This window comes from Dromiciops gliroides, chromosome 2 (genome assembly GCF_019393635.1).
Source record: "Dromiciops gliroides isolate mDroGli1 chromosome 2, mDroGli1.pri, whole genome shotgun sequence".
Lineage (NCBI taxonomy): Eukaryota > Metazoa > Chordata > Mammalia > Microbiotheria > Microbiotheriidae > Dromiciops > Dromiciops gliroides.
The window spans coordinates 389,640,297-389,654,774 of NC_057862.1; the positions used below are offsets into that span (position 1 = coordinate 389,640,297).

Below are 14,478 nucleotides of genomic sequence, written 5' to 3' on the forward strand. Positions count from 1 at the left end.
GACTATTTCAAAAATCTACTGGTGATTGGCCTGCCTCAAGTCTCTCCCCACTCCAATCCATCTTCCATTCAGCCACCAAAGTGATTTTCCTAAAGAGATCCAACCATGTCACCCCCTAACTCAAGAAATTCTAATGGCTCCCTATTACCTCTAGGAACAAATACAAAATCCTCTAGGCAACATACATATTTTATTCCCATTTTAGAGATGAAGACCCTGAGTTTCTGAGAAGCTAAATGCTTTGCCCAGGATCAAACGGCCAACAAGTGGCAGAGCCCAGTCTTCTCTGTCCTGCTCTGTCCACGACACTATGAGAGAAAATAAAAGTCCCTGGCCTGGAAGTCAGGAGGCCTAAGTTCTGCTTGTGGCTCCCCACCCTCTCACTGGGTAGTCTGGGGCAAATGACTTCCTCTCTGTGCCTCAGTTTCATTTGCAAAGTAGGGATATTCATAGGACTATTATTAAGTGAAATAGTGTGAAGGGCTCAGAGGTAGTAGAGGAGAATACCAGGAATCAGTCTTTTCTTTCCTGAAACCAGCCCAGACTAAGCCCTTTAAGCCCGCTCTTTAATGAGCTTTGGGAAAGATAGTCTAAAATCATCTTCCTCTGAGCTATCTGCCTTGATTCGATTCCCTGGACTGGCCCTCCATGAGGTAGATCACCAACAGGATGGCCAAAGAACCACCCGCCCTGGCCTCCATGGCAGGCTGGGCCAAGACACATCCACGAGCCTCCAATGGAGCGCCCCCATCTCTCTCCCACCAGGCCTCTCTGGTCTCTGTTTCAGAGACTGAGACAGCCCCATACTCACCAAGCACCAAGACCTCCACCTCAGCCCCAGCAGTGCCAGCTTCGTTGGTGGCCTGGCAGGCGAAGAGCCCACTGTGGTCTGGCTCCACGTGGTCAATCTGTAGCATGGCCCTATCCGTGGATACCTTCACACCAGGAAACTCCTCAGCAGGCTGGCCACTCCGGAGCCACCTGAGAATCCATGTTTCAGAGTGGGAGCAGGGTGAGGATGAGGAAGTAATAACAATAACTAGCATTGATGTAAGAGTTGGGGTTTGCAAAATGCTTTCTATGTTATATTTTTTGGATCTTCACTGTGAGGGAGGTGCTATTAATATTTCCATTTTATACATAAGGAAACAGAGGCAAAGAAAACTTAAGGGATTTGGCCAGGGTCACACAACTAATAAGTATCTGAAGTGAGGTTTGAACTCAGGTCCTCCAGATTCCAGGGCCAGTACTCTAACCACTGTGCTACCTCATTAGAACAGCAGAGGAACATCTTGGTACTCTTGGTACCTTTCCAATGGCAAAAATGAGCTCAGGAGAAGCAACACTGGGCAGTCAGGACCCAAGGCCCCTTGGGTAAACTTTCAGGGTTTCATCTTGTAATACAATCTAGTTACTGGGCAGTTCTCTGCCTCCACCCTTCTTGCTTTGGCCAGGGGTACCCAACAGGCCCTTCCTACCTTCATGGTATAGGGGAACATAGGAATAGGTCTCCATAGAGACTGCTCAGCTCTGTACTTGCTGGACCCAGGAGGGTAATTAATTCTAGTGAAAATATATCCCTGACATCCAGGAGGTACAAATTCCCTTCCACTTGCAACGTTTCCACCCCCCCCCCCCATCCCCACCTCTCCATACATACTGTACAGTCGGAGTCGGGGAGCCTGTGGCCTGACAGGGAAGCTCCAAGGAATGTCCCTTGACTGTAGTCACCTGTCCCGAGCCTTCTCCTACCAGCAGTTGTGGGGGTACTGGGGACAGGACATACAATTGGGTGAATGGCAGCAGCTGACCAGGCAATACCCCTCATTGGTTGTTCTGTAGCTTAGAGGTATCAAACATTAGGTGGCTACAAGACTCCAAGGAATTGAGATTAAAATGTAATTGGGAAATATTTAATGAAAATAGATAAAAAACAATAGAACATAGATAATGTTAATGTCGTTTTCTAAGTCCCTATGAGGCCAGCAGGGCTCTTAATGAACTGTTTGGTGGCCCCATTTCTTTTTCTTTTTAATAAACATTTTTATTTGAAGTAAAAAAAATTAGATGAGAAGCAGCAGTACAGAACTAGAAACAATGGGTCCAAATTTTGGAGAGCAAATCAGTTATTGTAACATGACAAAATGGAAAGCGGTGGGTTCCCAATCACTAAAGGTCTTCCAAAAAAGCTAAATTATAACTTCTTTGGGTTTTTTAATTTAATGCTGCATTTAAAAAGCATAGAGAATTTTCATACATAAATCAAAACATGCAAAAAATAGAACTGTATATGAAATTATGAATTCTATCTCATACCAGTTGCTCTAAGTATATAATTCTATCCTTTCTTTTTTGTTTTGTTTTGGGGTTTGGGGGTTTTTTTGTGGGGCAATGAGGGTTAAGTGACTTGCCGAGGGTCACACAGCTAGTAAGTGTCAAGTGTTGGAGGCCAGATTTGAACTCAGGTCGTACTGAATCCAGGGCTGGTGCTTTATCCACTGCACCACCTAGCTGCCCCTCTATTCTTTCATTTTAAAAGTTCTGCTTGTCATGCTATTTGATCTTCCCTTGAGTGAATTTGAAATATTACAATGACCCCTTAAGACATTAGTATTACATTATTACTAACTATACCTCCCATTAACCTTCCTTTCTTCCTCCCAAATTAAAAACACAAACAGGGGAGGGGAGGTTAATCCACACTATTAGTGGCCCCATTTCTGTTTACATCTGACATCATTGTAGTAGCTTATTCCAAGGTATGACAGAGGTGACATTAACCACTCTATAGTGAGGGGGAAATGTCACTCAACTGGGAGCCAATAGATCCAAGTTGTAGTCTTGGCTCTAGAGCATGACCTCAAGCAAATACTTTACCTGAATCTGAGTCTGAACTAAATAGGAATAATTTATCATGGATAGTAGATAGACAGCTGGCCTTGGAATCAGGGAGACTTGGATTTGAATCTCACCTCTGACACAGATTGCCTGTGTGCCCCTGAGAAAGTGCTTCGGGCACCTCTCTACAACTGGAAGTTACCAATTAGCATTAGTAGAGGGATTTTCCTTACCAGGAATTCCCTAAACCAATGAAACCATAGGGCTGGACAAAAACAAAAACAAAGCCACCACAGAGGAATGCTATGAAGATGTTAAGATCTTTGCAAATAGGGCTCGTTTCATTCTTTGTACTTGTATCCTATGTGCCCAGTGTCTGACACGTAATAGTTGCTTAATAAATATTGTTGATTGATCAAATAAAATACTGGCTAGAAAAGTGATTTGATAAATATAACGCATTGTGTATGTGTAAGAAGTAAGGCTAAGGGGCAGCTAGGTGGCGCAGTGGATAAAGCACCGGCCCTGGAGTCAGGAGTACCCGAGTTCAAATCCAGCCTCAGACACTTAACACTAACTAGCTGTGTGACCCTGGGCAAGTCACTTAACCCCAAATGCCTCACTAAAAAAAAAAAAAAAAAAAAAAAGAAGTAAGGTTAAGAGGGCAGCTAGGTGGCTCAGTGGATAAAGCGCTGGCTTTGGATTCAGGAGGACCTGAGTTCAAATCCGGTCTCAGACACTTGACACTTACTAGCTGTGTGACCCTGGGAAAGTCACTTAACACTCATTGTCCCGCAAAGAAGGAGGAGGAAGAGGAGGAGGAGGAGGAGAAGGAGAAGGAGAAGGAGAAGGAGAAGGAGAAGGAGAAGAAGAAGAAGTAGTAGTAGTAGTAGTAGTAGTAGTAGTAGTAGTAGTAGTAAGGCTAATTCTCATCTCTTCTATTATGTCCCCTCCCCCCAACCCAGCACACCCACAGAGTCCAAAACTCTGTAGAGTATGTGGAGGGCACTCAATTAGCTCTTGTTGAATGAGTAAACAATAACCTTGCACTTCTCTAACAATTTACCCATAACTCTGTAAGGTAGATACTATTATTATTCCCATTTTATTGATGAGGAAACCAAGATTCAGAGGAGGCAAGTGATTTGTCTAGGATTACAGAGCTAGTTGGAGGAAGGATTTGAACCCAAGTCTCTTGACTTCAAGTGCAGCACTTTTTCTACTATATTATGCTTCTTGGAACAAATGAATGAGAATGAAGGAAAGCATGACAACTAATTTGACAATGACAATCAACCAATTAATTAATCAATAACAATTAATCCTAGTTCCCTGTGGGTATAACTGAGCATTCCCTATCTTTCCCAGAGGCCCCCCAGTATCCCATGGAGGATCAGTGGGGATGGATGTTCTGACAACAATAACCTCAGTGCCCTGGACCCACACTCCAGCCACCTGGATGGAGCCACTCACCCTGCACCTCCACCATGTAATGGAGCATTGTCTCTCCAGCAGGGCTGTTGGCCAAACAGCTATAGTGCCCCGAAGCCGCCTCTGTCACACTCTCCAGCCTCAGCACTCGGCCCCGCTCCTGGAGCCATGTCCCGTTGCTCTCTGTCAATGGGCTCCCATCCTGGTGCCACGTGAGGGTGGGTGGTGGATGGCCACTCGCTGAGCACCCCAGGGCCAGGGGCCTCCCAGTTACTGCCTTTACCACTAATGGGCCTCCATCAGCACCCTCGATAGTGGGTGGAACTGGAAAAGAAATGAGGGGTTCATTTCAAGGAGGATCTCAAAGCCAAAAAGAGGTGTCTCATCCCCTTTCCCCTCTGGGGCCTTGGAATGTAGGGCTAGAAGGGCCCTTACATCTCTACCTGTGGACCGGACTGCCCATATCTGCTAACATCAATGATATCTATACCCAGACCCAGTCTTAAGGACAGAGTAGGAGGATATATCTGGGAAGGAAAAAAGGAGAGGGAAAGAGAGGAACTAAAGATGCCTAAATTCCCCACTCAGGCAGCAGGAAACTAACCTTGGCAAAACCAAGAAGAGACAAGATTCAAATTCATTTTCCTTCCAAAGAAGGCCCTTGAAAAATCAAAGCAGAGCCAACTAGTCCTGCCCTGAGAGTGCTGTGGGACCTGGGACCAAGCTGAAGGGAGCCTCACACCCTGATGCCAACCTCCAGGGTTAGAGATGGACCACAAATACCCCCACTTTCTTTAAAAACTCCCTGTAGACCAGTCCACCAGGAGCTCATCAGAATCTTCATTGAGCACAATGAATTTCCAGCCTATTCAACCTCTTAGGAAGAATGGGTTCTCTAAGTGTATTCCCCAGTGGATGAAGTAGGACACATTACTGTTCCAAACTTCATAGAGGGCCCCAAGTCCCACCACATGAGTGCCTGTTGTCTGATTCCACTCCATCCCATAGCCCCACACCTGCTCCCTAAAGAGCAAGCTCAGTGTGATGAGGGCACCAGGGGTTAAAATACGGGGACCCCTGCTCTAGGGTGAGGAGGTAGGCTTAGAAGGCCAGGCCTCAGAGCAAACTTCTTGCTCCTGACTCTTGTCCTCACTGCTTGTCCCCCTGCCCACCCTTATTCCATTTTCTCTCCCGCCCTCCCTGGGAGTCATCTCACCATAGACATCCAGCCTCACAGCTTTCTCAGCTATTCCCGCTGCATTGCTGGCCTGGCAGGTGTACAGCCCAGAGTCGGAGACCCGGGCCCTCCCCAGATGCAAGTGCCGCCCCCCTTTGGCATAAGCCACCTGGGTGCTGGCACGGAGGGGGTACCCATCTTTGAACCAGGTGATGGTCGGGGTGGGGACACCACGGGCATCACACTGAAGGCGGACCACATGGTCTTCCATGACGGCCACCTCGCCTGTCTCATTGGAGCCCCAGATGGTAGGGGGTGCTGAGAGGGGACAGAGGGAGGCCCAGGTCATAGAGAGCTCCTACATGCACCTGGAGGGCAGCCAGGGCTGTTCTTTCTAGGGTGGCAGACAGTTACAGTGCCAGGAGCAAAGCAGGCACGGCAGATGTGATGTGGTGGAGATGTCCGCACAAGAAACATGCCAAAGCAGAGCTGGAGCCAACATGCAACAAGATCCCGACAGGCTTCATTCCCCTACCCCCCACTTCCCTCCACACAAACACCCTGCTCCACATGGGCTGTGACCTAAGAGGCAACCACCCTCCAAGTCAGGGAAGGTCGAACCTCCAGGGCCTCTCACTGACGTGGCCTGGAGGGCTGGTTCCTGGCCCCAAAGCAGGTGCCAACTGGTATAATTTCTGTGCTACGCAACTCACAGTGGGAGTAGATAAAAGAGTGGCGAAGGTACTTACTATGAATGCTGAGCTGGAAGTCCTTGGCCTGCTGGCCAGCAGGGCTGAAGGCCACACACTGATAATGGCCCTCATCCCCCAGGTGGCTGTTTGGGATCCTGAGAACTTGCCCATCCTCTAAGAGCTGAATATGAGGGTCACCTGGGGGTATGGGCCTAGGAAAAGGGTCAGGGGAAGACAGGATTGAGGCCCAGGGATAAGGTGGAAAAAGAGACTAGACAAGAATCACAGAATCATAGATTTGGAGCCAAAAAGTCCCAAACCCCTCATTTTACAGACAAGGAATAAGAAGCCCACAAAGGTTAAGTGACTTGCCCAAGATCACACTGGTAGTAAGTGAAATAGATGGGATTTGAACCTAGGTCCTCTGATTTCAAATCTATTGCTCTAAGGAGACTGGCATCTGAGCCCTGGGCTCTCAAATCGAGGAAGTTAAAGGATGAGATATCTCCCCCATCCGTGGCGAGGAATAGGTCTGTCATTGCCTACTAGATTAAGTTCAGACTCCTGGGCCTGACATTTAGGGTCCCCCATGCAACTTGGCCCAAGCATGCCCTTCCAGGCTCCTCACCCAGTGTTCCTCCAAACCCACCCCCCAATATGCTTTACACATTCTTGCCTCTGGGTTCCCCACTACCTGGGGTGCCCTCCTCTTCCTCTTTTCTTCTCCCCTATCCAAATTCTATTCAAGGTCTCCAAGGCCCAGCTATAGCCCTACTTGCTCTATGAAACTTTCTTTGATGACCCCAGACCACAGGCATCTTTCTCCCCTCTGAAACCTTCCTGCAGAATTTACCATCGGTACCAGTCTCTTGGCCCTTAAGCAGATACTGTTTTGCACAATTTCTCCATTGTTTTATACGAGTGAGCCCTCACTCACCACTAAGCAGAATCTTTGTGAACAGAGGCATACTTAGACACACACTAGGCAAAGGCTTGTTGAATGATTCACCGAGAATGAGAAAATTCACATTCGGTTGAATGCACTTCAGCAGAGAGTGGAGCTGCAGCAGGGCCTTTTTGGTACTTGAGGATGGATGGAATGAGCCAAGCATCTACCATAGCTCCTATTTTTTCTTTTTTTTTTCCTTTTGTGGGACAATGAGGATTAAGTGACTTGCCCAGGGTCACACAGCTAGAAAGTGTCAAGTGTCTGAGGCCAGATTTGAACTCAGGTCCTCCTGAATCCAGGGCCGGTGCTTTATCCACTGAGCCACCTAGCTTCCTCTCCCCCCCCCCCCGCCTATTTTTTCTCAGAATCACACCTGGCCACCTTCACAACACCCCGGGTCACCCATTTGGGGAGGGCTCCCATCAGACACTGCATCCAACAGCTGTGTGGATGTCAGACTCATACTAGAGAAATCATCAAGAGAAGAGAGTATCAAGGCCCAAGAACCAAGAACAGGGCTAAGCCTGCAGAATCCCCAGGGCTTCATAGGTTTCATAGTATTTAGAGCTCAAGGGACCTTAGAATATGGAACAATGTAATGAATAGAAGCTCAGGAGTCGGAGTCACTTACTGCCCATCCTTGGTCCATTCCACCTGGGGCAGGGGCACCCCTGAAGTACGGCATTCCAGCTCTACCTCTGAGCCGGCCAGACCCGACACCTCCTGAGCTGTCCCTGCTCCGTGTACTGAAGGTGGGACTGGCAAAGACAGGAAAAGGGTGGGAGAGAAGTGGGAAGGGGGTAGGGATGAGACCCAAGAGAACGGAGTCTCTTAGTCGCTGCCTATCAAGTTGAGTACAAAGAGAGCCTGCCTCCAACCCATCAGGGCCCAGAAAAAAAGAAGGATGGAAAAGGCAGAGTTACAGGTATCCCCAAAGTCTCCCAGAATGGCGCTAAGGAGGCTGAGGGAGACCACTCACTCAGCACAAAGAGGTTAACATCTTTCTGAGCCACCCCAGCTCGGTTCACAGCTTGGCAGGTATAGAGGCCTGAGTCACTCTTCCGGGTTTGGAGGAAATGGAGAGACTGAGCACCATCTGGGAAGTGATGTCTGCTGTCCTCAGAGACCTGGGCAGGGAGATTAACCTGAGATCAAAGAGAACTGCACTCCACCCCCTATTTCACAAACCCTTTTGTCATTGCTCCCCATTCTGGTTTGACACTCCACCTCCTCTCCTTATCACCCCAGGGCCAGGTCCAGACCTCTCCCCCGCCCCCCTCCTCTGAAGCCCATGATGCTAGGGAATACTCACTGGCTGACCATCCTTGTACCAGGTGATAGCAGGGGTAGGGAAGCCACTCATGTCACAGTCCAGAGTCAGGGGCTTACCAGCCATGGTGGACACATTGACTCTCAGTTCTTCTTCCCGGATGTGAGGGGGCACTGAAAAAGAAGAAGCACAGTGTTAAGTCTTTCAATGAGGGAATCCCCAAGGTTTCTTAGGTGTTGGGATCTAGAGCACAAGTGGACCTGAAGAGTATAGTACAGTGGAAATTTCTCTGGTCCAGAGTTCAAATTCTGACACTGGAGATCATTAACTGTGTGACTTTGGGCAAGTCAATTCCCCTCTCTGCTGTTTAGATTCCCATCTGTAAAACAAGAGGAGAGACCAGACAGCCTCTGATGTCCATTCATGCTCTAGGTCTTGACTAAATAAAATAATCTAATCTACTATTTTCTTTTTACAGATAAGAAGACAGGTTCAGAGAAGCCAAAGGTCACAATAGCCAGGTTCTCCTCTACCTCCAAATCTAAGTACTCTTCCTACTAGACCATTTCTTTAAAGGGTATCCCCCTCTATTTCCCTGCTTCTTGTGTTTTGTTTCATTTTTCAATTGAGCATGTTTCCTCTCCTTCCCACCACCTCCCAATTTAGAAAGAAAAAGCAGAAAATCAAAACAATATGCACAATTGGCCACATCCAAAAATGTATAGCTCAGTCTATCATCTCTCCATCAGGAGGTGTCATCCTTCATTACTGGTCTTCTTAAATCATGGTTTGCCACTGTATTCATCAGAGTTCTTAAGGCTTTCAAAAAAATTTTTTATAACATTGCTACACTATAATTTGCTCACTTCATTCTGTGGCAGTGCATTTAGGTCTTCCCAGGTTTTCCTAATGATCCCTTTTGTCTTTCTCATAACACTATTATTCCATTAAATTCATATATCTTCATTTGTTTAGTCATTCTCCCAACTGATGGACACTAAGAACACAGATCTGGAAAGGAAAGGAGAGGGGAGGGGAAGGGAGGAGGTAAAAATGCTTATTAAGCCCCTCACTTTGACCTGAACTGATGCTTCGGGAACTCAACCTCTTGTCTGCCTTCCACTACACTTGTCCAACCTCATAGACCCATAGAATCAAGGATTTAGAGGTCATCCTGTCCTAATGTTACAGATGTGGAAACCGAGATGCTGGCAGGATAAATGACTTGCCCAAGGTCACACAAATAATAAAGAGATCATCCTGAAGCATAGATCTGATCAGGTCATTCCCCCTACTCAAGCAATGCCAGTTGCTCCCTGTCACCTATGGGATCAGATATAAAATCCTCATTTGGGCTTAAAAACCTTCAATAACCTGACCTCAGCCTCCCTTTCCAGTCTTCTTACTCCTCCCACCCCCATGTACTCTTTGATCCAGTTACACTGGTTTCTTTGCTGTTCTTCTAACTAGACAGCCCGTCTCTCGGCTGCTGGCATTTCTTCTGGCTGCGCCCCCCATGCCTGGAACCATCTCCACCTCTGGGCTTCCTTTACATCTCAACGAAAATCCCCCCCCCCTTCTGAAAGGAGTTTTCTCAGTTGCCATCGATGGCTTGTCCAATTTATCCTACACATATTTTGTCTGTATGTAGTTGTCTGCACGTTGTCTCCCCAAGTATGCCGGGACCCCCTTGAGAGCAGCCACTGCTGTTGCTTTTCCTTGTTTCTCCAGCACTTAACACGGCGCCTGGCATATGGTAGTTATTTAATAAATATTTGTCTGACTTAACTTGAACAGATGCAGAGTCAAGTTAGCAGAGCCAGGAGAAACAATATCCACAACGACTATAAAAAACTGAAAGAAAACCAGCACTATAAAAGGTTGCTGAAGTTAGATGACCTGCAATTTTTATCATTTTTAGACCCAAGGGACAGATAGTGAGGTAGGGAGGTGGAGAACTAGGGGTGCAGAGTGTGGCATACAGTCAGACATGGACATTTTGTCAGTTGGATTCAACTGGTTTTCTTTGTTCCAAGGGAAGTGGTAAAACAGGTAATGATTTTTTTAAAAGGCATTGGTAAAGGTTTTAAAATAAAATTTCAAAAATAAATTTAAACAACCTGAAATTTTTACACACACACTCTATGTCCATCCACCCCCTCAACAATGGAGGCGAAGGGAAGACTGTCTCTCTTCTCTGTACCAGACCTCTCAGGTTTTCCTTCTGTGCCACCTTCCCTCCATGCCCTTTCATAGGTTCCCCTCTTACCATAAACCACCAACTTGACTTTCCTTGATGCTGAGCCCACCTCATTGGTGGCCTGACACTCGTAGTCTCCACTGTCATGGGATGAGACTGAAGCAATGAACAAAGAGCTCTCATTTAATACTGACAAGCCGGGGTGGCTGCTCAGGGGCTCTGGGGCTGGGCCCTTCCGCCAGATCACTCGGGGTTTGGGAGTCCCTGGGCCAGGAGGAGAGAGAAAGGAGTCATCAGAATCTATTGTTCAGTTTTCTCAATGCCTCTACCACCCACCCCAACACTTAGCATAGTTCCTTGCACACAGTAGGCATTTAATATTTGTTGAATTTGAAACACCACCAAGCTTTTGCTCATGACCAATAGGATCACATGATTTAGAATTGGAAGGAACCTTACAGATCATTTAGTTCCATGTCTCCATCATTCTGTAGATGAGAAAACTGAGGCCCACAAAGGGAGGAATAGCTGTCCCAGGGTCACACAACTAATTGAGAGCAGAGCTGGAATTGACTCCAGGTCTTCTGCCTCCAAGTCCAAGGTCATTGTACCTTCAGGTATTCATGTCATCCGTGCTTCAGGGGTCTAGGGGACCCCTCCATGAACCCTTTCCTGATTCTCCCCTCCAGCCCACCCTGACCTCCCCTTCCTTTGGGCTCCTGTGGTACTTCTTGTTGTACCACTCATCTGGGATATAAGGGAAACTGTCTTGTGGTAGAGTCTAACTTTTAGCAGTACACTCCAAGTCCCCAACTACACTGAAAGGTATTTGCAGACAAGGATTGTGTTCTAAATATCTCCATGTCTTCCATATCACTTGAAACACGGTAGGTGCTCAGTAAAGACTTGCCAAATGAACAATGAATAAATGAATGAATGAATGAATGAATGAATGAATGAATGAATGAATGAATGAATGAATGAATGAATGATGGTGCCTGCAATGGGGTATTTGAGTGAATGGGAAAAGGAAGGAAATAAGCATTTCTTAAATACCTACTATGTGCCAGGCACTGCACTGAGAACTTCACGAGTGTCTCATTTGCTTTTCTTTTTTTTTGCAGGGCAATGGGAGTTAAGTGACTTACTTGCTCAGGGTCACACAGCTAGTAAGTGTCAAGTGTTTAAGGTCATATTTGAACTCAGGTCCTCCTGAATCCAGGGCCAGTGCTTTATCCACTGCGCCACCTAGCTGCCCCTCATTTGCTTTTCACAACAACCCATTGAGGTAGGTGCAATTATTATCTACTCTTTTACGGTTGCAGAAACTGAGGCAGGCAGAGGTTAAGTAACTTGCCCAAGGTCCCACAACTATAAACTGTCTGAGGCTGGACTTGGACTAAGGTCTTCCTGACTCCTGTTCTGTCCAAAGGCAGACAAGCCCTTGCTATTTTCTGAATCCCTCTGGCTACCCCCCAGAATTCACAGCTCAGCACCCACCAGGCCTTAATTACATACTCACGCACCATCATTGATGATCATCATTAATCATATTTAATTGTGAATACTCATTAGTATTAATAATAGCCCAAGTTTGATCTATCATTTATCTCAGCAGCCTCGGGAGCCCATTCTCAGTAAACAGGCTGACATTCTTTCCCAGTGTCGGGGGAGGAGCTAAGCTAACACCTGGAAGACAGGGGCAGTGGCTTACTCCGTTCTGTGGAGGTAAGGCTCCCTGGCTGTCCTCCAAGCTGGCCCCGCTTTACTAAAGCCAGCCCACACTGTTCCCTTCCATTAAGGTTGGACCACATTTGGAGCCTAGAACCCCAGACCTTTGATTTAGAGCAAGAAGAGAAGAAGTTAAGAGAGCATCCAATTATAGAATCAAAGATTTAGAGCCGGAAATTACCCAGTCCCATCTCCCTCATTTTACAGACGAGGAAACTGAGATTCAGTGAGGTTTGGTGATATAAGGCCACCCAGAGTTGGAATGTTAAAGCATTTGTCCTCTGACTTCACCTGCAGCCACTCTTTTCCCTGCACCACACCGCCCACTGACTACCTCCCCTCCCCATTTTAAGGATTTTAAGGTTTGCCCAAAGATGTACAGCTAGTAAGTAGCAGAGGCAGGATTCAAACCCAGGCCTTCTGACTTCCGGGTCAGGTGCTCAAGACCACACATCCTATTAAATGGCAGAGTTCCTGACTCCCATTGCAGCACTGTTTCTACCCCCATCAGTCAGTCCATATTAACTGAGAGCCCACTAGGGCTTGGTGCTTTATAAATGGGATCTTTCATTAGGGAACAGAAGGAAAAGATCTCCAGGGTATGGGGTAATGACTAGGCAGGACAGCCCAGAGCATCTGAACAGAGGCACTGAAAGGACTGAGAGAGAGTATAGAAGACAAGCCTTGCAGAGTCCTCATATATCAGACCCAAAGCATCTTGAGGAAGGAGTACTACCATGGGCCACAAGGTGGCACTGTGACCAAGGTTTTGGGGTGTGTTTGTTTGTTTGGGAGATTTTTTGGTTTCTTCTTGTTGTTGTTTTCTTTTGGTTTGGGTTTTTTGCAAATAGGGGACCTGGAGAATTTTAAGCTGGTGAGGACAGACCTTAGATAATAGGATGGCAGGATCCTAGAGCTAAGACTAGAAAGGACATTGGAAGTCATCTAATCCTATTCCCTTGATTTACACAAGAGGAAACAAAGGCACAGAGAGAGGACGTGACTTGCCCAAGGTCACCCAGATTTAACAGATAGCAGAGTTTGAAGTCAAAATCAAGTCTTCTGACTCCAAAGCCAGCACTCTTTCCACATTTCCCAGGAAGGTGACTTGCCTTGGGGATGCAGAGAACCAGGGATAGGCTAGAGCCAGCTGCAAGATTGCTAAATCTTCCGTGTGAGCAATTATATCTTAGAAATCCAGCAAACACCACAAATCAGGGCTTGATTTATTGTTTTGTTGATCGTCTAGACTTTGGAAAGTGATGGAGAAAATGTGAATAATGCTGATTAAATTTTTCAAAGGTAGTGTGCTTTTCAGAGAGTTGTTGTTAAATGCTTACTAGCATACCTCTGGGGAGAACCTTTAAAAAAAAAAAAAGGATGGCTAGAGAAAAGATATTCTTTCCTGTCCCCCACTCCCAAACATTTGGCATATGCCTCTCATCAGAATCCTCCTTCCACAAAACAGATGAGATGAGCTGAGATGAGATAAGATAAAATACAATAAGACCGGGGCAGCTAGGTAGAGCAGTGGATAGAGCACCAGCCCTGGAGTTAGGAAGACCTGAGTTCAAATCCGACTCAGACATTTGGCACTTAACTAGCTGCGTGACCCTGGGCAAGTCACTTAACCCCAATTGCCTCACCAAAAACAAAAACAAAAACAAAAAAAAATACAATAAGACCCTAAACCTTTCAGCTCACCTAAAAGTGGTCACAGAGCCCCCAGACACAGCCTGGAAGAGGTCTGAACTATCCATTTTAAACCTCTCACTTTATAAACAGAGAAAACTGAGGCATGAGGGAAGGGAAGCGACTCCCCCAAAGTCACACACAGCAAGATGGCAGGGGCTAGAAGCTGTGGAGGCTTCGTCCTCCCTTCTTTTTTTTTTCCAGGGCAATGAGGGTTAAGTGACTTGCCCAGGGTCACACAACTAGTTAAATATCTGAGACTGGATTTGAACTCAGGTCCTCCTGAATCCAAGGCCAGTGCTTTATCCACTGTGCCACCTAGCTGCCCCCTCATCCTCCCTTCTTAGCCCCTGCCTCATTGCCAGGGTAGTCTCACCTGTCACTGGGCAGGGAAGGCTGGCATTCTCTCCGGCCACTCTTTCCAGCAGGGCTTCAGTACCCTCAGCTTCCAAGCGTGGAGGTTCTGCCAGGTGAGAGACATGACCACAGCTTCATTCT

The 14,478-nt window shown here is 46.8% G+C and overlaps 1 protein-coding gene across 1 annotated transcript in view; it reads right to left on the reverse strand.

Moving 5' to 3' along the window:
* Nucleotides 1-14,478, reverse strand: part of HMCN2 (hemicentin 2) — a 191,600-nt gene that overhangs the window by 97,570 nt on the left and 79,552 nt on the right. Inside the window, 10 exon segments of the mRNA XM_043980824.1 lie at nucleotides 812-981; nucleotides 1,661-1,769; nucleotides 4,312-4,593; nucleotides 5,486-5,764; nucleotides 6,196-6,350; nucleotides 7,719-7,845; nucleotides 8,067-8,214; nucleotides 8,400-8,530; nucleotides 10,627-10,821; nucleotides 14,357-14,443. Of these exon segments, the coding sequence (XP_043836759.1) occupies nucleotides 812-981; nucleotides 1,661-1,769; nucleotides 4,312-4,593; nucleotides 5,486-5,764; nucleotides 6,196-6,350; nucleotides 7,719-7,845; nucleotides 8,067-8,214; nucleotides 8,400-8,530; nucleotides 10,627-10,821; nucleotides 14,357-14,443 (1,683 nt within the window).